This window comes from Vanacampus margaritifer, chromosome 10 (genome assembly GCF_051991255.1).
Source record: "Vanacampus margaritifer isolate UIUO_Vmar chromosome 10, RoL_Vmar_1.0, whole genome shotgun sequence".
Classification (NCBI taxonomy): domain Eukaryota; kingdom Metazoa; phylum Chordata; class Actinopteri; order Syngnathiformes; family Syngnathidae; genus Vanacampus; species Vanacampus margaritifer.
In genome coordinates, this window is record NC_135441.1 from 14734415 (window position 1) to 14760507 (window position 26093).

The following is a 26093-nucleotide window of genomic DNA, read 5'->3' on the forward strand; positions in this document are numbered from 1 at the left end:
TTTTAAATGCACAATAAACTAATAAAGTATTGATTATTTTCCCAGGCACGTTTCATGTGTTTTCACCAATGTTTAGGCCATTAAAAATCAGCAGCAGCACGTCGCCATGGCAACAGAGTTTGATGAAATAAAAAGCTTGGCTTTTACTTTTCATCTTCAGAGAATCATATAAAATCTCTAAGAGGAGTTTTTATTTATTTATTTATTTTTAAAATGTGACTTCTATAAAAGGCTAAAAATGAGGCCAAATTTGAAAGAAAATTCAACGTGGCTAACTCCGTTAGAATTAGCATACAGGGCAGCTCCAATTCAGAACATAGTTGGTGCTGTCTTCCACCACAAGAAATGTCTCCTAACCAAAAAAAAGTCACCTAATCAACAACATAAACATAAAACACAAAATATATTCCTGTTTGTCAGAATTTTTCGTTTTGTAGTTTGTTTTCTAGTAGCAGTAGTCTTAGTATTGAGAAGAGTAGCGTAAAAATAAAAAGAGTGCTACCTCTTTAAATGGATCACGGTGACAAAACCAAACACTTAAAATGTCATCACTAAACATCCCTTGTAGCACATCAAGTAGAGTACAGTAATGCACAAGTACAAATAAAATAAATTGGATTCCAAGTGTGCAGGTCTTCACAAGGCCTCATTCTAAATGCATTGTAATACATTACAAAGTGTATCATAATTGACAATCACAGCGACATACGATACCACCACTTCGGCAGCATTAATGCTTGAGATAATGTAGTGACGCAATGACAGTGTACTGTATATACTGCATGTGTATATGTGTGTGCGTGTTCATTTGGACGGTGTCATTTCTTAAGTGGATCCATTATGTTTGTGGTCAGTTCATTGTAATGCGATCCATGACCAAACACACGTTCAAGCTTATAGGAGGTGTGGTCGAGATTAGACTTCCTGTTATAAACCCGGTGAAAACGATTACATTGATGCAATTATGACATGTACGCCATTTGTTTTTATGCAAATGACGGTGAGATGTTTTCGTTAGTAATGAGGCAAGCGCTTGTCCTCGTTTAACTTCGGACCATCTAAGAACGTGCGTACGCGTTGATCACGTGATGCAAAGTAACGCTGAAGGTGAAACAGAGTGAAACGTACAACATGGAAAAATGGCTCAAGTTTTTTATGCAATCAGGACAGTGAGGAGAATTAGGGCTTAAATTGAACATTTGAACATGTGATTTAAGATTATAGCAATATCGCAATAAAAACATCTTTACAGTACAATAATGATGACGTCATTGTGACGATTTGAAACTGTAATATTATGAAAATAGTCATTTTTTTCCACGGGAAAAAATATTTGTAATACAAATTTTGAAAAAGAAAAAAAGTTGTGATATGTGAAAAATTTGTTAAGATACCCCAGAGAAATAGATTTTATTTTTTGCTCTTTAAAAAAAAAGGGGGGGGGGGGTGTCTATTTTGTGCAAATCAGTTAGGTCAGTGAGCATCAGGTAACCCTTCACACACATATCTGTATTCCCACTGCAACCCAAATATTATGGAGAATTGCACTTGAGGTGTCATTTTTTCCCCCCTTCATTGTGTAAGGTGCAAAGTTTTAAATATATAAGTTGCTGAAATCAGCATTTATAGGTCAGACGTCAGGGAATGCCGGAAAGCCCACCAATTGGGGTGTGGGCGGGGTTGATTTTCTTAATCTTGATTTTATTTTTGCAATAGTTTGACAAAATTGATGAAAATTGCCACCACTCCATTTTATTTATTTATTTTACTTTTAAAGTTGCACAAGAAATGGGAAGTTTTTTATTTTTTTTTATTTTTACATTTTAGGGCTGCAGGAGAAATCCTGACACTCCTTGAACTTTGTTTGTTTTTAATCAACTTAATAAATAAAAAAAAGTGTTTCTGCATAAGGGCAAACCTTCCACACACATTAAGATTGCTCGTACTCACTCCCATGAATGGACTAATCCAGTTCAATTAAAAGCTGCATTTAAACAGCTGTCTTAATCATGCCTCACACATTTTGACATTATGAGACCAAGACATCAACTAACAACAGTGCTGTTCCTCTCCATGGCTTTAAACCGGAAGTAGAAGTAATTATTTAAATGTCATTGGTTAATTTGGAACACAGCCGCACCATATGATTTAAAAATATATATATAATGAACACCTGGACAATGTGATTATGAGACAACATGCAGCCGAACTGATGATGAATAGGAGGAGGCCACTCAAGAGATCAGCCAACAGGAAGTGAAGGAAGCACAACTCATCACGGAAATTGGAGTCAGAGCGGTGGGAGGCCAACCACACACGCGGGGAGTGTCTGCATTTTAAAAACCAACCTCTTGAACCTCCAATGAAGCCGCCTTTTAACAAACCTCCGTGTACTTAGGCATCATCAGGCTCCCTGTTTGAAACCAAACCTCTCCACCACCACCGGTGTTGCCGGCCGACTTCCCGCCGTTAGAGCACACTCTCGCAAACCGCCTGCCTGGTTAATTTGGCCTGATGCACGGGGCCACACTGAAAAGGAATCCCGCGGGATTTGTTTTTCAAATGGGAGGAACTACATTAAGAGCTTTTTGTGATGGAGGAAAAGGGCATCTCAAGATGTCAATTATCAGGGTGCACCACTTAATGTGGTGTATCATTTAAGAGCTGCTTTCGGAAAAAGTGAAGAATTTCGGGAAGGAGAGGGAAGAGGAGAGGGGGTCCCAAATGTGGCAGAAAAGCTCAAATGGGCTTGTGTTAACTTTGGAAAGAATGCGAAATGACCGTCAGCCATCCATTTTCTAAAGCGCTTGTCCTCATTGGGATTACGGCTGAGATGGGAGAGAGGCTGGGTGTGTAATTGCTTTGAGTTTTGAATATTTTATTGTTTGGCCATTTAGCTAAATGAAATAAAAAATGTTCGCATTTTCTTATGCTAGCAGAAAATTGAGTCTGAAAGTGAACATGGGCTGACGTAATGCTTTAAGTGACGATGATGTTTACGTGGTTATGCTGCCAGGTGCAACGACAGGAAAGTGCACATCACGTTTACAGTGCAAGCCCACACGATTCTAAAGCGGACAATTTAGCCACACAAAACATGCGTGTTGATGACTGATTTGTGAGTTAAAGAGATTAGCCGTCATTTCCCGCCATGTGTCTGATTGAATTACAGGCAAGCACAAAACTACAATTCATCCTCAGAAAATTGATGATGGGTGGTACAGATGCAGCTGAAGAACAACAATCAAAGGTTTTTATGAAAAAGTAGTTTTTATTCAAGCCTGGTACTATGACAATGAAAACTGAATTAATAACTGCACCGTTAAGTGCTGCAAAACTACAATAAGCATCCACATGGGACGACAGAGGGAGAAAAAAAAACATGAAAATAAACCCCAAAAATGCCAACATCTGCGAGGTGGAGAATCGGGCACATTGTGCTAATTCTTAAAGCGAAACTTACTTACAGCTCCCTGCTGATTTGGTTTGTTTTCAGTCCAGTTGTGAGAAACCAACATAAAGAGTGTAAACGACGTTTGGTCCTTTTGAGCGAGTGATATTTTGTGTGTGTTTAGTCGGACTCTTCCTCTGAGCTGGCAGGTGTGGACGCAGCTTCTTCCTCCTCTTCTTCCGATTCCTGGTTCAAAAAGAAGAAATGTCAGCGGCATTGAAACCAAAGCAGAAAGCACCATTGTTTTATCATGAAAAGGTGCTTGTGCATATTAACTCAATCACTGCCATAAGTTCATTAAAAAAAAAAAGATTATAAAAAATTAGGGGTGACAGGCAATTAAAATGTTTAATTGTAATTAATCGCATGACTTCACTAGTTAACTCACGAAGAATCACACATTTTTATATCTGTTCTAAATGTACAATATTTTTTTTTTATAGGTTTTCATACTCTTAACAAAAGTGGATTTTTTTTTTTAACTAATAGAAATAGTTAAAATTAATTTGACGTTTATAGCCGTCAATGGCAGTGAATGAGTTAATTAACAGGCCAACGTTGAGGTCTGCTTTCCCGGATTTTGTTGTTTTCATGGACGGTAACATTCATCAAAAAACGATTTGGAATTTGAGATGACGGAGATGATGTTGCAGAAAGGAAGCCACAGATGAAGTGGATAAGATAATGCATGTCGTCATTGACGCTCGTATCCACCACCTTCTTCTTCTTCTTCTTCTTCTTGGACTTGCTCTTGTGGTCCGAGTCGGACGAGCTCTCGCTGGTCTCGATGAACTCTTTGCTCTTGAAGCTCTCGCTGCCGCCGCTGCGCTCTCTCTCCTTGTCTCCTCCAGAGGACTTTCGCTTCGTGTCGTCCTTTTTGCCTCCAGACTTCTTGGGCTCCCTGAAGGGAGGGGGGGAGGGGGGGGCATTAAAGAGAGTAGCTTGACCGACATAAGTCATGCGAGGTTATGAGTCTTACTTCTTGGAAATGGAAGAATCTCCTCCACCGCTTTCCTTGTACTCTTTCTTTGCAATGTCGTATTGTCTCTTGGCTTCTGCCGCCTTTGTGTCCCACTCCTGAAGAAATGATAACATTGTAACTTGAGGTCTCCCCCCCCCCCAATAAATGGGAGAATGTGATGTCAATATAATTCAACAGGATAGGGCTGCAGCCATCGAATACTTTGAGAATATTCTATTCTGTCATCAATGAGTCAGCTTTCTCTGTGAATTATCGATTGACTTGACTTCCCCTATAAATAGCGATTTCTATCAATATGATCAATATTTTGTTGAAGCCTGACTTCATATTAGTACACCATAGTGATTAGATCTGATATTGCTTGTTGAAATAAAAAATGCTTGTTGATTATTTTTTTTTATTAATTATTATTTTTTTGATTAAATCGCAATTTTGAGGGTGGGGGTTTCATCCAGCCCTAAACAATAAAAAAACAACAACATAATCTTCAAATAGGATTCAGCTGACTAGAGGAATTGCTAGCAGAATCAAATTTGGCTCTCAAACCTCCGACCACTTTGTTCAGTCCATATTCATTATTAGGATTTGTTTTTGTGTTTGTGTTTTATTGTCATTAACAGCTGCAGTGTGAGCCTGCAAGAGCCCCCTTGTGGACAAATAAAGCATTCTGACTTGAATTACATCAACCACTTGGTATCATTAACTCTTTGACTGCCAGACGTTTTCAGAAAAGGGATGCCGTGGGTGCCAGCCGATTTAAGCATTTTGACTGATCTTTCAAGGTCCACAGAAAATTATGTGTTTGGACTATGGAAACACACATACTACCAAATGAAAGATTGGACTCTCATCTTTCATCAGAAAAAAAAGTTTGTTTCTACCTTATTCCGTTTTTCAGTAATCAACAATAGAAAATGGTTAGTTTCACCTCTGTTTTGAAAAAAAAAAAACGTCTGGCACTCCTCCATAGGATTTTACTAAACGTTATTTAACGTTTTTGGCAGTCAAAGAGTTAAGAGTTATTATTTTGTGAGCAACCTTCCGTTTAACTTTGACTTTCCTAGACTGAAACAGAAAATGAAGAAGAAGAAAAAAAGAAAATAAAAAGTTGTCGTCTCTTTCGTCCACCTCCTTCCTTCCTCCCTCCCTCACCTCCTTCTCGTCCTTGCCCAGCTGCCTCCACATTTCTCCGGCCTTCTTGGAGATCTCTGTGACAGAGATTCCGGGATTCTCCGACTTGATTCTCTCCCGGCTGGAATTGAGCCACAGCATGTAGGCGCTCATCGGCCTCTTGGGGCCACCTTTGTCTTTCTGCTTCTTCTGTGGTGGTTGAAATCAAAAACCATGTTAGCATTGCGCTTAAATGTAAGCGTTCCGACTTCCCGCTTCTCACCTCTTTGCGTGGCTTCCTTTCTTTTTTCTCCTTCACCACTTTGGGCTTTGAGACTTTTTGCTTCTTCTTTGGACTGTCCTCCTCACTGTCGTCGTCTTCCTCGTTGCTGTCGCTGGCCGACGCCTTGCTGTCGTACCTGACGGCAGAGGGGGAAAGTGTTAGGTCTGCGTGGCGAGCGGCAAAATGTGCTTCCGGGAGTGGCGGTTTTGCTTACTCCTCTGCAATGTCGTCATCCTCCTCGCCGGGGTTGAAGGACTCATCTAAAAAGGCAAACAAAAGACAAAATCTAACTTAATGTTCTAAAGTAAGAGGTCAAACTCAAGGAGCGCGTCATTTCTCATTGACTTCTTTTCAAAACTATCCATAAAAAAAAGAAATAAATAAATAGTGCCAAACCAAATGCAGGGGAATTGAATGCTTGAGTGCTTATTAAGGTTCTCACACGGAACATATCGGGTAAGAGTCATGACTTCCTGTATGATAGGTAAAAACACAACTTCCAGCGATATTTTAACAGGTCTACATAAAAAAAACAAAAAACAAGATTATACAAAAATATATTTGATCTACTATAAGATAAGAATTACTTTACCCTCAAAGCTTACGAATACGATGGCTTTTCAACAAATCCACTGCCCCCAAAAGTCTCCCTTTCAACTGATTGTAAGACAATTTTGGCGCAAAATACTACTGAAACGAGAGAAAAAGAACATGAATCTGTCTATTTACATAAATGATAAGCAGATTGCAAATTGCAAATGAACAACTTACAACCAACTGTACCTATTGAATCTCGATCTTTGGCATACAATTACACCCTCATCAGTAGGGGGTGTGTCCAAAAAAATGATTCTCATAAGAATCACGATTCTCATTAAGGAAGATTCAGAATCGATTTTAAATGCCCCAAAATTGATTTTATTTAAATTATTTTATACTGTCTTGCCTTTTGTGTGTGACTTTATTTAGAGCGCTGTGTGGTTCCACGCGGTCTAATACACTGTTAAGTTGTAGCCACATTAGAGAAAAGAAGGAAAAAGTCACGATCAAGTTATTCCAATAAAAGTTGTTTTTTTTGTAGTGTGGAGCCATTCTTTTGAGTGAAAAAAGTGCCGCGAGTAAGCGCATTAGCGAGTCAGGCTGGAGTAGATCATTACAATTCCTTGCAATTCTATAGATTGAAGCAAAAATCATTGTCAATCAAATCATTTTGAATCAAAAAGCGTTCTTAATCGAAAATCGATTCGGAATCGAATCGTTAAGACATTCAAAAGGTTCCCACCCCTACCCATCAGTATACATTTGTGTTTTCACTGTTGACCCGTCAACTCACCGCTGCCGCTGTCGGAATCGTCGCTGTCGTTGCCCTCCTCCCTGATCTTGCCCTCGGCCTTCATGCGCTCCAAGTAGGCGTCGTGCTTGTCCTCGTCAGAGTCGCTGTACTCGTCGATCTTGCCTTTCATGCCCTGCAAGCACAGTACTTGGTGAGAAAACACCTACAAAAGTAAAAAAAAAAAAAAACTTCCTACACAATCCACCATTCTCAGGGAGATGCTTCTGCGCCCAACTGTTGGAGTTCCAAAGTGTGCGTTCAATAAATGAGTTCAATTCTGTTACAATTATGCAAAAACGGCAATTTATTTTTGAGCCAGCAACGTTTGTGTATAAAAACAGTAACTGTGTTTGTGTCTGTGCGTGTTAGTGCTGCCTCCGACCACAGTTGTGTTATTGCACACCAAAAGCCCCGCCAGACCACAAATCTGCACAATGCAAACACACACACACGGTCACACACCCGCACCCCGACCATGTTCCCGTCAAAGTTCGCCAAAAATCACTCTTTGAAATCTTCCCAATCCCAAACAATTGTTCACATCACACCCAACCCAAATGTAAATCAACAATGTGGGGCTGGATTTTGGGCAGCACGCCATGCAAGCACAAATCACGCCAACCACGAGTACGAACATACGCACCTTCTTCTACACAGGTACAAGCACACGCGCACAAGTACAAGGAGAAGGAAGGGCGACAAGTGTCATTAAGTGGGATGGATTATGATTGACAAAATGGCGTCTTGAAAGAGAGGGTGACCGCGTTACCTCTTTAAATCCTCGGTTCTTGATGTTGAGCTTCTTGGCGTTGACAAAGTCAAACAGTTTGCCGTACTCTTCCCTGGAGGGGCACGGAAGAAGTACGTTAGCAAATGTCAAGATGGCGATTGGAAAAGTGCTTAGGATTTTTGTTAAATTAGGAATATTTGGCTTTAAGGTGAAATTTTAGGATGAACCTCAAATGCACTATTACACCTTTATGTCCAATTTTACAAGTCAAAGTGTATTATAATAATAGTATTTTTGACAGCTGAAATCCGCCAATGACTTATGAAGAGTCACCTCTCAATGCTGCTGAAGGTGTACTGGTTGCCCTGCTTGGTCTCGATCTCGAAATCGAAGGACCGAGTCGTGGTGGTGCCTCGGGCAAAGTTGACGCAGGAGATCTCCTCGAAGCGCAGGTGCACGGGGGGCTTGTGGACGTAGATGAAGCCCCTCTCCAGGGGGTAGAGGAGCCCCGAGGTTGCCTTGTAGGAGCACGTGATGCACTGAGCGCCAGAGTGGCTGAGCAGGAGGTGGCAAAGGGAACATTATTTACTATTATAATGTTTATTATAATATATAATATAATAATTATTATTTACATTATTAACTCATTCGCTGCCATTAACGGCTATCAACGTCAAAAAATAATTTGAACAATTTCTATTAGTTTCACATTTTTTCCCACTTTTGTTAACAAGAGTATGAAAACCTAGAAAAAAATGTTTTGTACATTTAGAACAGATATAAAATTTGTGATTAATTTTGAGTTAACTAGTGAAGTCATGCAATTAATTATGATTAAAAAATTGTATTGCCTGACGCCCCTAATTTTTAATAATCTTTTATTTATTTATTTAAAAAATAAAAATAAAAGAAAGAATTATTTAAAAACGTTTTAAAAAATAATAAAAATTACTTCAAAAAAAAAAAAAACTAAGAAAAGATTAAAAATTAGGGGCGTCAGGCGATTACATTTTTTTCGTAATTAATCGCATGACTTTGCTAGTTATCTCACTATTAATCACAAATTTTATATCTGTTCTAAATGTACAATAATTATTTTCTAGGTTTTCATACAAACAAAAGTGGAAAAAAATGTTTAACTAATAGAAATACTTTAAATTAATTTTTGACGTCTATAGCCGTCAATGGCAGAGAATGAGTTAAGGTCCAAAAAAAAGATGCGACGATATGAGCGTGCGTTTCGGGGGCGTACCCCTGGAAGTTTCCAGGCACTGTGATCTTCCTGTTAACCAGGGCCTTCATCACCCTGCTGACCAGCTCATAGAGAGATCCCGACATGTTCTTACTCAGTTTGCCCTCAAAGCGGCGCTCCACATCATCCCTGACGACACAAGAGAAAACAATAGTGTCAACCAAGAGAGCTGTGCTGCCCCCTAGTGGAAAAAACTCTTTAGAACAATTGTGTATACTGAGAGCCAAAAAGGAGTCATATTGGCCTCAGCTAAAATCATATTTGTCGCTGCATGTCCAATTTTTTTATTTAAATTTTTGGGTTTTCTGCATTGTGTTTCTTCTAAAAAAAAAACATACAAATGTAAATAAAAGAAAAAGAAAAACATGGACACAAGTGTTTTTCACAAAGCAGCAATTATATGTGTCACTTGAAATGTAAACATGAACAGATTATAATAAAAAAAAATAAAAAATTGTAATTGGCAATTGGACCTGCAGTGTAAAATCAAGCAATACAGTGTTTGTAATTTCTGGTTACTTGCAAGCACATAAACTCACTCGCTCATGTTGAGGGAGAGGGTAATGTTCTCCTCTTTAGAGAAGAGTAGAATCAGGAAGTGGTATCGTGTCTGGCCCTGCTTGATGGGAGGATCCAGACTAATCTACGCCAAAAGAAAAGAGGCAGGAAGTGAGCATAGCTATGTCGAAAAACAAGGTAGCCAACATCTCACCTCCAAGTAATTTAAATATTACTTATTATTATATTCCGGTGGGAAGCGGAATTAGAACAAGTTTTAGGCCCCACTTACCACAAAGAACATCTGCCTCTGGTCCTTGTGTGGCAGCAGGAACAGGCGAAGGACAGTGGTGTAGGGAATCTTGTAGTCAAATGTTTTACCGTGGAGGTGAAGGAAGGTCGGGTAGATGCGGATGTCGTATCTGACACATACAGAACGTGTTCAATAGAGTTAAGGAAAGCTCTATGTGGGCATCAAGGGCCACATTAGATTTTGTTTTAAAGGACAGATGACGAATAGAGTGGGCCAAACTTTGCCTTCTCATCTGAATGACATTATTTTAGGCTTGAGGGTATTTTACCTTCCTCTGGGCGTAAGACATTGTAGCTCTTTGAAAATACACACGGCATCTCCCGTGGCCTGGATCACATCCGCCTTTGATAACACGTTCTCGGCGAAGGCCTGAAGAAAGTACAATGAGAGATTGCGGCACAGTCGTGACGGGAGGAGACGCCTTCTCACCTCCACAGGGTCTTGCCGCTCGTCCGCTTGGCCGGGCGGGACATAAAAGCGAACCTCCATGAGTGAGACCTCAGCGTCGTCGTTCTGATGGAACTCCAGCGTGACTTCATTCTTGCCCGTGGCGCACTGTGACACGTTGGCTAGCGGGACCTCGAAGGCTGTGGTGTCGTTCATGTCGAACGATAACAGCGGCCCTGCGGTGGAGGAAAAAAGTGGTCAACGGAAGACAATCGGTGTCCTTTCGTGCATCAAAAAAGGACAATCGTTTTTTTTCTCTTTTAATCCTGGGCTACCCATACCATGATGTTAAATTTACAAAAAGCAAAGCACAAGTTTGATGGCATGTAGCACTCTATGTAATAATTTCATGAAAATGTAAAAAAATAAAATAAAATAAATAGCATTTAACTTGAGCAAAAATTTAATAAAACCTAATAATGCAATAATTTCACTAGTGATGTAATAAAAATAAATCCTAACTGATATTGTACTAATTTTTTTTTTACCAATAATGTAACATTTTATAATCATTATTGGGGATTTATTACATTTTCAGGTGGGTCTTTTTTTCTACTCAAAACTGATAATTAGTGATGCACCGAATATTTGGCCACAGAATATTTTCAGCCAAAATAGAATTAAAGCTGAAAGAATATGGCCGAAATAGGATGTTGTGGAGACGCAAGCAAATAAAAAAAACGCTACAAGTGAGTGTAGTGGTGAGTGTCCGCCCTGGTCGCAGCAGCAGCTCCCGGGGTCATTGCGCACAACATTTACAACATTGTACAACATTTACTGTAGGTGGGTGGAAAAAAGACAGAACTGCCGTGTACTGCAGTACAGGTGAGTCACTCTTCCCTTTTTAATTTATTTATTTATTTTTTATAAGAGCCCCTCTAACGCTTCCACTTTTTCACCGGCATCCCGGTGCCCGTGCTAAATACGTTAGCTAATGCTAGCACAATTGCTACCAACCGTTTTAAACACAGAAACACTTACCGCTATCTCCGGGTGGCGACGGACCTGTACAGGACGCTGTGTGTGACTTTGCAGTCCGTTCCCAAAGCCGAATAGCTGGTGCGAACTAATGTATGTATGGCGCACGCATCCGTCCCCGCCTGTGCATACTACATTGACTATAAAGTGCAATCGCACCTCCAGAAAATGCTCAATCCTCATTTGGTGTTTAATGTACCATTAGCCAACATGTCTGCGGTGTGGGCACATTTCAATTTATATTGTGCTTTGTTAAAATGCCAGTACTAAATAAATATTTTATAATAATATTATAATTTCAATTAATTATAATAACTACAATGATAGTAAAAATTGGCATACATTTTTTGGGGGGGCTTTTGGCCGAGCATTTTCGGTTTTGGCCCAAAATTTTAATTTCGGTGCATCCCTACTGATAATGTAGAACTTGACAGCTGAAGTAATAAATATGTTCAATTTTCAGTCCAAAGTTCTACATTTTGAGAATCTTGTTATATACATTTATTGTAAAAATTGGCGTGTTAAAGTTTTGGAGTTGAATGTTTTTACAGTTGATTTCAACCTTACCCCTAAGTGTATTTTTAACACTGTCAGATTTAAATGGATTTGAGTGTTGGAGTTATTTGACACTTGACAGAGAATTGATTTATTCCAAAGACTTCTGGGATATATGATATAATAATAACAATGTAATATGGTATTGTGAAGTTATTACATTATTGTGTTTTATTACATTTTTGATTGACTTAAATGCAAATTTTATTACATGACATGATCGGGGGACACATGGCAACTTCACTTACATCAGGTGTGCATGTCCACACAAATTAAACACGATTTAAATTTAGATGGTGACCTGAACACTCCAAATCTATGATTGCTAATTAGCGTGTTGTGTTTTTACCAGAGAACTTGGCCGTTCCCCAGTTCCACCCCTTCACACACATGTCCTTCTCCGTTAGCTCCACGCTGTAGTTTGCTTTGAAGAACTCCGAGATCTTCTCAAAGTCCTGATGCAAACAAACACAAAGAATTTTTAGTTAGAAAAACCCTGTAGTGATGCATGGGTCAAAGCTGGGGTGGGGGGTGTAAAATGGACAAAGGCTCAAGGGGCTAATTAAATTGACGCCGTTAAAACCACGCCTATCGTTCGGGGCCCCCCAGGACCACAGGAGGTGAACATAATCCATCTAACTCCTTTGTCCTCCTCTCAACACTGCCGCTGACAGACAGAGTTTATTTAGATTGCAGGCTGGCTAACCACCACACAACACACACACACCCAGGCACTGTCCTCGTCACATGTGGAAGTGATTGCGGCACGCACGGAACAAGGGAATGAGACCGTGTGGGAAAGAGAGTTTACACACCTGGATATGTGCCTGTCTGCGTGCCTATTACTGCTAATTAGAGCCCAAATAATCAGCGTGTATATATGCGTGTGTGCGCGAGTCTCATCAGTCTGTCTGTTGACGGGCGATCAAGATGTTGTTTAAAAGGACAGCACGTGTTTCAGCGGCGAGCGTTTCGCGCCGGGCTCCTTGTTGGCCCCCTCCTTCAAACTGGAACGCCACCGTTGTCCTAATAAAGACACGTCCTATGACAAACACACAAAGCTCAGTCCAGAGTAGCCATCGTGTCTATCGATTCAATTCCGCTCTTCAAACAACCAACATTTACACACCAATGCATTTAATTCCTTGTGGGGTCCACAAGAGAGCTGCTCCCAAGCCCACGTTCAGCATCTCGCTAAGGTTACGACACATGAGTGTGGACACAGCCAGAGGCTAAACTAGCCGTCATTGACCAATTACCGTCACGGGGCTGAGGGATACTAAACAATGACATCACACTCCGCTGCTCAGCGACGTGAGGATTTATCTCCCGAAAAGTGGTCTGATTAACCCCGGGGGACGCCGCTCGCACCACCTCGGGTTATACCGGAATCTTCTTTCCACTCATTTCCTGGCAACCTGACAATCTCCGTGCACGCACGGCAGCGAGGGAGAGGGAAAAGAAAAACACACAGGAAGATAAAAACAAAACTTTTTTCCCCTCCTCGGCAGTCTCAGCCAAATTGTTTCAGTGAACTGATATAAACACTGACTTACATGAGCCCGTGATTACACTGTTTATGCAGCACATGTGTGAGCGCCGCGTTTTCTCATTAATCCTATTAGGGCCTGACACACACACACACACGCGCAGACTTTTCAACAACTTGTTCACATGAGGGCAGCACAGTGGCGCTTTGGTTAGCACTGCTGCCTCAAAACAAGAATTCTAGGCTGGGGTCTCAGCAAGGTGTTACCTGCTAATTTGCTGTTTGCTCTCCACTTTAACGTGGCGTCAGCCGGACTTCTGTGAAGTGTACTCTACATCGTCGCGTCAACTTGTAAGCGTGTGCTTCAGTGTGGCGCATTCCACACAATTCGTGAGCAGCAGCTCGGAGCCGATTGGTTGGTTTGCGTGACCTGTTACTAGTTCTGATTGGTAAACTTGGCGAGAGAGGAGGGAGACGGTGTTTGTGTGTGAGATCGTTACAACAGATTCTGGGCCAGGCAGGAGCACTGCAAATGAACAAAGCTTTGGTGAAGACGTTGCCTGGAACTGTGATTTCAATACAAAAATGATCAAATGTTTAGCCCTATTTAGTATTGTTCGGCTTTATTTAGGGCATGGTATTGTGGTACTTATCGGTATATTGCGCAACCCCAATTACGAGCAAGCTTCAGACATGCCGCCGCTCGAGGGAAGTGGGGAAAAAAATAGCAACAGCTGCCGATGCATTCACCTGCTTACTGAATGGGATGAATACTTTAAAAAAAATACAAAATGAAAGCATGGATGAGACTACCATTGAACTAACATGGTAAACAGCCACTCCTTTTACACATTAAGCAGACTTTCAGCTTACACAATTAAACTAGCTTATTTCTTTTGCAAAATATAGTTGGTAGGTTTTTTTTATATTTATAATTTACAATACAATATTATTTCTAGGGGTGCACCGATCACAATTTTCTGGCCGATCACCGATCTTTTAAAAAGTCTGACCTGCCGATATTGATTTTTTTTCATTACAAGCAACATATACCTTCAGTGTTCCAATCTTGTTTTATTGGAAAACATTGAACAATATGGGTGAAATAATACAAATGGGTTGTTTTAATTGCGCATGAAGTAGTTCTCTCAAATAAAAATGAAAATCCTATTAGTCATCTCAGCAGAACAGGACAGTGGCTGACTTTTTCAGACCTCTGAGGAGGAAGATGAGATTGGATTGAGATTGGAAAATCGCAGGGCCGATCGATCGGAGCACCCCTAATTATATCTATTCATTAAAAATAAAAAAGTATGGCAGCCTTCTTGGGGCTGGAATTGATGAATGGAATTTCACGTTGTTTCATTGAAGAAAATGGATTTGCTTATACGAGTGACTTCAGTTACGAGCTTTGTCACAGAATGAATTTAATTCTTAAGTCAAGGTACCGCTGTACTATACGTTGCCTATAGGTGTAAATGTCTGCTTGCCTGCCTGTTGTATGTGCCAGATGCCCAGACCTGTGACAAACAGGATCCCCAGATCCCCCAAAAAGATGAGAGGTATGAAATTAATGGATGGCTAATGATTGAGGTTTTTACAGAGAAGATATCTTACCTAAATGGCAATACAAGTAGCTTTAAAGAATGCCCCTCTCTTGTTTTGCATCCCAGATTCATTAACAATGCACTAGACAAGCACGCCTGGGTCTCTTGGCAAAGTAAGGTAACATTTATTTCATGGAAACATTTCACTTTGGGGTTCCCAAGAGAGGAAACTATGCCAAGCACTAACACAAAAACAGCTGTCGGACCACTCCTGTAAATGTAGATGATGTGCATGTGTAATTGGACACTCACCGTGTCCCTGAAGCCGTCGTATTTGTAGATGTGTCCCGCGCTGGTGCTCAGCTTGATTCCGTGACCTAAACACACGCGTCGCCACTGAGCCAGGCTAAGTTCACTCACGGGAATGCTGTCCACCTTTCCAGTCTTGCTGCTCTTGTACACCACGTTCTGCTTGCTGAAGCGCAGCCGACCATCATTCTGCAGGGAAAACAAAAAAGCACAGGGCTGCTTTGTAAAATTATTCACCAACGTTTAACCATTTTGTGCGGGTTTCGGCTTGCTCAAGTTTGTTCAATCTAAAGTTTGCAGAAAATGTACAATTTAGACTTTTTGCTTGGACAAAAGAACAAGGTACAATCAATGCATGTTAATATAAACTGTCATGTGTCATAGCAGCAAATATGAAGTCAACACACAGTAATGATAACTAAAAATAGAATTTAAGAATTATTTCTCCAAGTCAATGGACACTGGGCATGCCTTGGCCACCTGGGGGCAGAATAATACAGACATTTGGATTTACAGTGTTCCCTCGTTTATTGCAGGTGTTACGTTCCAAAAGCTACCCATGACAATGGAAAGTCGCGTTAATTTTATTTCATTTTTTAGTTTATTATGAATGCTTTTTCATTCATCATATATGTTCTGTTTTCATTTAGTCATTTTTTCCATTAAAAGTATGTTTTTTTATTTACTTATACAGCACAATATAATTTGTTTCCTTTATTTATTTTAAATCATTTTTTTGTTCATACCATATTTTTTTATACACAATATTATGTTTTAAGGCTTACACCTCACTACACATGCACTTTTCTCCGATTGGCTGTAACATGTTCTCACATACTGTATCGCTTATTTAAATACAGTAGACCTATACACTCGACGTGTTCAAACCTTTGTAGATCTTAAAATAATAATAACAACAATAAAATCAAATTAAACTAATATGCAAAACATTTATTAGATTTTTTTTTAAGAAACAAAAATATAACGGTGATCGATCCATTTTAGCCTGCGTGGGTCTAAACTATACAAGATCGCGAACGCTACGGGCAACGTCGGAACGCGACGCGCCATACACCGTTGCAAAGGTCTTGTTGTGACGAATCCGGGTATGTCGTATGTCCCCGGTCGGACGTAGGGTTCGGGAGATACGGCCAGACAGAGACCTCCAGGCCAACGAGGATTTTCAAACGTCCACGACTGGCTCTGGGCGGACAATCTTAATTTTAATGATGAAGATACGAGGCAGGACACGTAAACCCATTTTGACCGTGGGACCGCATCGCCACGGTGGCCCCGAAACTGAATTTGGAAAAAACGTAAACGTAAATAAAAAAAAGCCATGCTGTAAAAAAAAAAAAAAAAGCACGCTGTAAAAAAATCCGCGAAAAATGAACCTGTAAAATATGAGGGAACACTGTACATGAAGTCACTCACACCACAGTAGGCTGTACCAATACTAGTTGTTCTTTGCAGAAGGTAAAGAATATATACCTGCAAGTATTATTAATTACCTGCCTACATGTGTTGCTCCACCATTTATGTTGCTTTGCTTCACGGATTTTAATACTGCTATTTATTATTTATTAGCCCATCAATGGTGTTTTGCATTGTGTGTTAGCAGTAAGCTAAACTGACTCCACTAGAGCAAAGATATACGTGTCATATAATACTTTTTGCTTTATGTTCGAACTAAACAGCTATAAGCTTCTTTTTGTGGAATTTAAAATGAGTTTAGTTCACTGCCAACATACAGCAATCATCTCAAATTTTTGCTCACAAATCAAACAAAAGCTTGTATCTCACAAAACTCCTAAGTCATTTAACTCATATCTCAAGGCATTAATGTAGCTTAAAACAGTGGTTCTCAACCGTGTTCCTCGAGTACCCCTTTCCAGTCTCCTTTCCATGTCTCCCTCAGTCAACACATGTGTTTCAAACGATCAGCTAATCAGCAAGCTCTGCATGCAGCCTTATAACGATCCTCAGCTGTGTAGGTTGAGTGAGAGATGGAAAACGGGCTGGATAGGGGTACTCGAGGACCAGGGTGGAGACAAAAAAAACAAAACAATTATGATCCTGAAATACTATATTTCAAAATCATAGCCATTGGAAATACATGACTTGCAGGTTATTATACTTTGAATAAAATGCGGCCGTAGTGGACGTATATGGTTGCCTTGGATTCTCGTAACTTCTTCCGCTAGCAATCAAAGCTAAATTGAGCACCTCTCTGACCCTGACAAGCAAAACTTGTCTCTGGGTCAAGATGCATCATTTCAGCTTAGTTCCTTGACAACAATGTACTACTTTTTTTTCTCCCCCCTCCCAGCACGCCAGCATGTGTCATACTTCAAATCAGTTCTGATATTCTTTCTTGTCGCACAGAAAATTTGTCGGTCCATTTGAATGAGAGGAGACTTTTCTTAAGGGACTTACCCAGGATCCTTTGACTTCCTGGTAAATCTCATTGAACTCCAGTGTGTCGCCCATCTCGGCTACAGCCCTGCTGGTGCTCTCTGCACACATACAAATGGAATATGAATAAACACACGAAACGAAGGTGTTTTTAGACATGTTCAGAGTTAGGTAAAAAACACGGGGGGGGGAGGGGGCGTAAATGGTAACGAGGGAAATAGAATATTGTCCACACATACTCGAGTACCGACTCTGTAAAACTAGCACTTTTCATCAAATATCCTCGTTTCTTACCAGTTTTGGCCACCGCACCCTCTTACTGCGCGACTAGTTTCACGTCAAGCTCTATTTCCAAGCCACATATAGCGCTTCATTTAATAAAGTATATCGAAAACATTAAACGTATCGCTGCGACAACAATAGCTTAGCTAACTTGAATTCCGCGAGGTGCGCTTCTTTTACTCCATATCATCACGTTGCAATCTAATAGCCTGCAGCACGCATGTTGGTTAAAACTAAACAGGATCAAGCACCGCCCCATCTATGGACGACACGCTAAACATCGAGCGCTCCAACAGAGCAAGGCCGGTGTGTAAGAAAACAAAAGTGACGGTATGCTGAATTAAATTGCAAATGTAAACGAAATAAAGAGACATGCAAAATGCGCCTTGTTACTTACAGATATTATATGCTTATCTACAGTTAACCATTAACGGAAAGTGCGAAAACTCACAGTCCTATTGTCAATGTGATGAGAAGGTCCGCCTGTTTCCCGCGTGTAGCATCAGGCGCTAACCCTACGTCACAGGAACCACTTACAGGATGTTCTCTACTACTTCCGGTAATACAATGAAACGTTCTGTGAAACTGTACATTAAATTGCGATACAAATACCTATTGTTTTTATAGTAACTCATCACATTTCACCGATAAATTTGTTTACGTAAATTATTTTTTACAGTTTTTTTCTAAACTGACTTATGGCCTAGTTTTGCAGTGGTGATTATCTACCACTAGATGTCACTAAACCCATCTAATGTAAATACATAATTTCCACGTTCCAGTAGTTGAAGGCATTCCACATATACAAATAAAAATAGAACAACATTATCATTATTATTATTATTATTATTATTATTATTATTTTAAACAAATCACGAATATCACAACATCTCGAATTGTGAAGGAGAAATAACATCAACGAAATGTGCAAATTCGAGCCATTTATATCGCGGAGTTTCAGATAAAACACATTTTAACGCAGGATTGTCCATTAATATCATGCCGATATTTGAGATATTTGTACATTAAATACAGGAAGGAAATTCAAACGCCACAGCTTTTTAAAAATACACGTGGAAAACAAGTAAAACCAGGGGACGTCATATGCACGAAAAACATTTTTTTGTTGTGCCAAAAACATGCATCTGTTTCCTTCCTCATATTTGCATAAACTCTCTGACACATTAAGTATGTTGCTTTTTGGGAGGTCTGCTTAGGGGCTGGCTTGTTTTCCAGCATGATTATAATCAGTGCGCATAATATGTCCATTTAGGCGCTGCAATACAAACCGGGCAGCGCTTGAACACACTTTGGGAAGATATATCCTCGAGTTTACTGCATGGGATGGGAGCATTTGAGGCCTCACCAGGGGCACAGTTTGCAGTTCATTGAGATTGCAAGATGAATGAAGACCTACAAAAACACACATGTGAAAAACAATTATAATTACTGTGTATTATATAATGACATTGAGGAAAGGAAACTTAGACATTTAAGAATTAAAAAAAAGTTTTTCCCCCACATTCAATTTTAAGAGTAGTGCTTTCCAACCCGTTCACGTGCTGCGTGCGATGAACGATCAAATTGCACTTAGCCCGAAAGTTATTATTTATACAAACATGTGCTATAGTATTTGCTCATCTTTTGCTGTTGGCTATATAGCAGAACAATTAAGGCCTCTTCCATTACACGTAAGCATATTAATGCAGGCTTATCTACTTTTTGTGACATGTGTGGTTTTATTTGAAAATTAACATACGTTCTTTGGATCAGTAAATGTTTGGAAAAAAGGCTGTTTTTATATTTTAATTAAGAGTTGTCGTTTATTTTCTCTGTAATGTTTATTTGTACGTAGGCCTATTTAATAATTTATTGTGTTGGTTTTTTTTTATGTGCCTTTTAATGATAGATTGAAATAACTGAATGGTTGAGCTCTTGCATCCGAGCTGAAGTTCTGGTCGTGCGTAAAAGTCTTCATTTTATTGGATTAATATTCCCGAATATTTTAAATCAGATTAAATAAATGGAAGATGTAATAAAAAAGGCGCGGAGACATCAAACGGCCACAAGTCCGCGTGCGTGGAGCCTGATGACGAGTGCGTGCGTGGAGACGGAGATGAGTTGAGACAAGTCTCGTGGTTCCGAGACGAGCAGTGATGCGTCAAGACGGTGAATCAGCCGTAAGGATTAAAAAGAAAGAAGAAGTAGAAGAAAGTCGGGATTCAGGGATGGAAAAGAGGGGAAGAACGAGGAGGGAGGAGGAAGAAGAAGAGGAGGATACAAAAAGCCCTCGTCGCCTCGGAGAGTGTCACACAGATCACAGAAGTCCAAGCAGATCGAGGCTCCATCCTGAGGAGCAGCTTCTTCGGGCCATCTAACATCACCTGTTTTTGGACCTCCTCGCAGTTTGCAAACTTTGCTCCAAAAGAGAGGAATTAAAAAAAAACAGAGAGGGAGAGGAAGAGTACATCTTGAAGGGCTCCACAGGTGATTGAGGAACTTCTGAGCACTGAAGGGAAATAAAAGGATTTGGAGAAAAGAAAATGACGTTTTGCACAGGTAAGTACAGAACTGAAACTATTGTTAAAAAGTCTTATTTTTTTGGGAAGAATGTCTTTCTCTATATTTTAAACCTATATCTTATCTATATTACATCATTAAGAACTCGTTCTATACTAAAATAAGTGTTTTATTTTTCTGTGTTATATAGTGTTAGCGTAATAACATAATTGCCTATAAATCATTATTGAAATTGTTGAAAGTTTTCCAAAAACAATGAAAAACACAACAAATTTAACAAACAATAAGTATTCCAGCTGCCTCAATTCAACCTTTGTGGATTACAATGACCTGTAGATTCTTACTACACAGACATAAAGAAAAATGCACAATTTCTAGCAAGCAAATTGGTATTTTAATTGATATTGTAAAAGTGATTTAGAGGCAATTATAGTGTTGGGCTAACAATACTTGTGATATATTTTTTTAGGCGTTATACATATTACAATGGGAATCTTTTTTGGGTGTGTAATGGCAATTTATTTTTCCGACCATTATCCCCCTAACGTTACTAGATACCATAAATGACCCAAAAATTCAAGGCAAAAAGGGAAACAATGAAATTTAAGTAAAGCAGTCACAATTTATCCAATGTGCTCAACAAGTCAATTTGAATTAAAATTTAAAACATGTAATTAAATAAACATACACTAGACAATGAGCGGTCATCTTTATTTTTACGCATAACAAGGAGAAGATAGGGTTAATTTATTACTTGTGGATCATCATTAAAATGATACATAGTAAAAGAAACCCAAAGGTTTCGGGTTCACAGCACTCTTTAAGCGCCTGTCTCGTTAGCTGTCACTTATATGTGCAAGTACATGATTCATGTTAGTCACACACACACGTGTGCGCGCGCACACACTCACACAAAAAAACACACACTGATTCCCATTCCCTTTTAAACAAGAAGTCTATCCTCCGGCGATAAAACAAACACAACGGGCATAAACACAAAATGTATTATTGTGATGGTTGAGTGGATGAGACACACACACACACACACACACACACACACACACACACACACACACACACACACACACACGAAACAAAGAACAATTGAAAAATTGTGGAGAGAGGTGGGGATCATGATGCAATTTGATTGGCCTGCATAGATATCAAGCAGCATCAGAGGGGTTAATTCCAAGCAGACTCCCCACTGACACAAGTCCACAGCACCCAAAGGGGGAGAGAGCAGCGGGAAGAAGTGGGGGGATCATATAAAATGAGTCGGTCACGCTTTGAACAGTTACACATGCTGTTTACATTTTTGCCAAATTAACATGGCCCCTCGGCGTAGAAAAAAAAAAGAACTCACCACAGCCCCCCTTTCAAATCCTCTCCTCCCCCCTTCTGTCTGTCCTGCAAGTCAACATAGACTAGTATACTACAAATGCTAAGTAGCTGTCACATGCTAACATGCATTGATTCTGTGAATTAATTAGTACAACACAGAAGGCGAATTTTACCGAACGGCTAACTAGGGGTCAACTACTTTCACAATTTGATAGACGCATGATGACACATTAAAGTGACTGTAACTCAGTTGGTAGTAAAAACGTCAAAGGAAAACATTCTTGCGGATGATGTTCTCAATTAACAGATTCATTGTTTTCTTTTAGAATGCAGCAGAAGAGCACAAATAGGAAAAACACACCAAATTCTCCCCGTTGCTTGTCTTCCAAAACATTACATTGCAAAAACAACATGAAGAAATTGATCTTTAAATTCTAAAAAATAAAATAGGAACATTTAAATGTATTTAATTACTTCTCCTTTAAATCCATAGTCACAGTATTTTGTACATATTCAGACAGTCTTTACAAATGTTCAATTGTAAAAAGAAATAAACCTCAGACGGGCTTTTATAAAAAGTCCAAAACCATGTAACCCACAAATGCGCATAAAAAAATATGCTTGATGTCTGCATCATTTCCCCACTAAAATTAGGACTTTATAAAAAGCAGTACGAAAAAAGTCCCCCACCCGTAATTTAAAAAAGGTGAGAGTTGATGGGGGGTGTCTGAAAAAGAGGAAGCAAGGAATGAAAGATGAGGATGAAGGCAACAAGTGGAGCCAATTAGTGAAAGGAAAACAGAGTGAAAGCAATTAGGCCCAAGCTTTAGCCAAGTATCACTTTCCACTTGAGAATTTGGAACAAATCCGAAGGAGGGAAATGCACAAACTGACAGGTTGTATGAATAAAAGTGACTCGCATAGATTAGGGTGGGCGGCGCAGTCAAAAGTACAAAACAACACAGATGCTCATGTTTGACAGCACGTTCTTCAACGTATTGCTGTTCGGACCCTTGTAGTGAATCCAGTGTGGGGGTGTGGACCAAAATGTATGTGACGACACACTGGTTTGGTTATACGGATTATTCAGCCTGTGTGTGTGTGTGTGTGTGTGCGCGCGCGTGCGTATTTGCACTACCCTGGATGCATATGTGTGTGTCTATGCCTGCTCGTTTGTGTGTGTTGAGTTAGTGAAGGAATGCGCATTTGATTGGCTACAGGCTGCACATAAATCTGGCTTCTAACTGTACACACACACAGCACTGACCCTGACCCCCCAACTGTCACCCCCGCTAACCCTTCCAATGGCCTCACACGTGATGTTAAATTAGCTTTTGAAACAACAACAACAACACACTCAAGTGTCATGGCGCGACCTTAGAATTGCTCTCGTAACCATGACGACCAACCTGTGACTTTCCGCTAAAATATAGCCAAGTACTAAAAATAAGTTCTCGTGGGATTTGCGGGTTCGACTTTGCGATTTGACGTCGCGGATATGAATATGGTGCGAACGCACAGAAAAACGGGAGTGAGGTTGTTTTCTCACAGGTATTTTTTTCATGCTACGGTTTCAGATGAAGTGTGACCGGCGAGGTGAACTTGAGACGTCGTTCTGTAACGTTCTGTCTGGAGAACTCGAATTCAGTGTATCACAACCCCTTTGCATATGACATTTAATTTCTACTCCAAAAGGATATAAAACACAGGAGAAATTTAGTGATAATGCCATTTTATAACTACATTGGTAATTCCCAACCACCGCTGAATTATCCAATTATTACATATGCAGAACTATTAAACGCTCTTTCCCTAGATAGCAGCAGGTAAAATTAGCCTGTGTAGCCATCATTATTTCAGTATATATGTTATGTTACTGTGTTTGGTTAAACCTGATAAAAAATAACAAGAACAGCAACACATACGCCAGTACATCGTTAAAAAAACAAATTGTATATAAGTTTCTTAGTAAATATTTATTGATATTTTTCTTCAATCGGCTGTGTGCTGTACCTGACTTTTTCCACTCTGTGGATCATCAAAGTGTTGACATCTTGTTATGTTATCTTATATATGCTCAATAAAGTTTGGGAAACTCTGAACTCGATGCTAAAATTCCCCCAGAAGTTAAATGTGAATGCCAAAAGAAAGAAATTAACTGAGGACGATAAAGACTGGTGACTAAAATAAAATAAAATAAAATAAAATAAAATAAAATAAAATAAAATAAAATAAAATAAAATAAAATCCAAAGACATGCATGTCAGGTTAATTGAACACTCAAAATTGTCCATAGGTGTGATTGTGAGTGCGGATGGTAGTCAGCTGGGATAGGCACCAGCGACCCCACGACCCTTGTGAGGACAAGCGGTTAAGAAAATGGATGGATGGATAGAAAATAACAGAAATATCAATTAAGTGGTTCAGAAAATGGATGGAAAATAACAGAAATATGGGCAATGTAGCTCTTAGTGTTGTCACTTGCATGTTGTTAATTTCACGAAATGTGTAATAATATTTACTTTTTATTTCGCTACAGTGTTATTTCATACATTTGGGACATGTCATATGATATTATTATACTATTTTGCAGCATTCCTGAATAGCTGTGACGCAACCTATGAAACAGAAATAAACACAAACTAACATACTGTATAGTATACAATATTACAATAACCGCATTAAAGTGAGTAAAAGTTACTTATATTTGTCTTCAAACACAAAACCAAATTTTGTAGAAGTAATACAAGAGAAAAACCTCAACTATCCTTAAAAGGAACCCCGACTTTAATGACAAGTTAGCTGTTACTAATATAACTATGAGATTCATTTGTTAAAAATTATTTCCAGTTTGATACATTTTGTAGAAACTTTATTTGGACGTACGCCGCCATTGTTATTTACGTGGCAACGCATTCAGTGCGTAGTGACGTGGAACGGCGGCTGGCTCTCTGCCGAGCAATGTGAAACGCCTTTAAAGAAAGCAAGTTAAGCCTGGTAGCGTTCCTAAAGAAACAACATGCGATCGGGAGAGTCACCCTCGCCCACGCCGTGCTCTCGTCATTCACCAGACGCATTCAAGACTTTTGATCGTCCCTTTAGGAACGCTACGGAGGCTTACCTTCTACGTCTCTACGCGCTGAATGCCTTGCGAAATAAAGTTTCTACAAAATGTATTAAACCTGAAATGATTTTTGAAAAATGAATCTCATAGTTATGTCAGTAACAACCAAATAAATAATATAGAGCAAACATGTCATTACAGTCGGGGTTTCTCTTTTTAAAGAGCCACACATTTTCTTCTTGAAACGGATGTGAACATGTTGAGTGATGGCCCTTCTTCAATGAGGGGTGCTTCAAATCAGGATGATAAAAGTCCAAAGATAATCAATGGTGATGCGCGCTAGCATTAGTCGGCTTGATTGTTCGTCGTTCAGCATTTGCATGATCGCCACTTCAAACGCGGCTTCCTCTTCCGCTAATGGTTTCTTTCACTTGGATAAATCAACATGACAAGTCTGGAAGAAATTATTTAAAGACATTGTGTCTGCTGTCAATGGTGGAATCAATCAACGTTCGCTCACACTGGGTTAGTAACCAGTGGGTAACCATTTACACATAATCCAGTGAAGGGAGATTTTTGTTTTCGTTCTGTTTCTATTTGTAAATATTTGGTCAGTGTACAAAGTTCAACATTAGGGGCTAGAAGAAGAGGATTCTTGTGTTTTATGTTTAATACAGAGCAGGGATTCAGTAGCAGAATTAATGTGGATGACCTGCCTCATAAGTCTTATGGAGTCATTTCCGTGTCTCCCTAACTTCATGTCCCTGCCAGCTCTCTTCTTCTTGCATTCCACAAAACAGGGAATGTCGGAACTTTTCCCACCTAAAAATGCACACTCAGCAACAATGATGACATCCAAACTTGCAGGTTTTGGAACATTATTCTCAATCAAAACAAATGCTACTTATCGATGTTGCCATGTTTTTTTTTATAGACTTTTTTTTTATGCATGAATGTCATGTGAGGTTGCACATAGTAATATTTCTGACTTCTTTGAAGCATATGCCAAGATTTTATAAGAAACTATTAACATCTGTGTTTAGTGTGGAGCAGTTATTTTTGAAGTGTTGCACGAATACTGTGAGTGTCAAGTGGGCCCATTTCATGGAACATTAAATAATCCTCGTCTAAGTACAGTTCAACTGTGTTTAACTTGCAGTTGGAATTAGTGCTGTCAAAGTTAAAGCGTTAACT

At 39.5% G+C, this 26093-nt stretch overlaps 1 protein-coding gene across 2 annotated transcripts; it reads right to left on the reverse strand.

The window, feature by feature from the left end:
* Positions 1-3251: 3251 nt before the first annotated feature.
* On the reverse strand, positions 3252-18501 carry ssrp1a (structure specific recognition protein 1a). Of its 2 annotated transcripts, none has more exons than XM_077578864.1 (18): positions 18426-18501; positions 17714-17793; positions 15281-15466; positions 12282-12387; positions 10382-10575; positions 10221-10321; positions 9932-10061; positions 9681-9784; positions 9142-9270; positions 8223-8444; positions 7929-8001; positions 7160-7292; positions 6041-6086; positions 5827-5962; positions 5586-5753; positions 4431-4528; positions 4169-4352; positions 3252-3637 (listed from the first exon to the last, which is right to left on the reverse strand). In XM_077578864.1, exons 2-18 carry the CDS (start codon positions 17765-17767, stop codon positions 3572-3574), a joined length of 2130 nt encoding a protein of 709 aa, XP_077434990.1. In that variant the 5' UTR covers positions 17768-17793; positions 18426-18501; the 3' UTR covers positions 3252-3571. The 2 variants fall into 2 exon arrangements, with proteins under 2 accessions (XP_077434990.1, XP_077434991.1); XM_077578865.1 differs by lacking the exon at positions 18426-18501 and adding an exon at positions 17987-18157.
* Between the last annotated feature and the right edge of the window lie 7592 nt (positions 18502-26093).

Bases quoted from the DNA above. Each gene is read 5' to 3' on its own strand.
- ssrp1a (XM_077578864.1), bottom strand. From the start codon at position 17,767: ATGGGCGACACACTGGAGTTCAATGAGATTTACCAGGAAGTCAAAGGA. The intron at 8,445-9,141 runs GTACGCCCCCGA...CCTCCTGCTCAG, and splicing joins GTGCCTGGAAACTTCCAGGG to CCACTCTGGCGCTCAGTGCA. The intron at 8,002-8,222 runs GTGACTCTTCAT...GTGCCCCTCCAG, and splicing joins ACCTTCAGCAGCATTGAGAG to GGAAGAGTACGGCAAACTGT.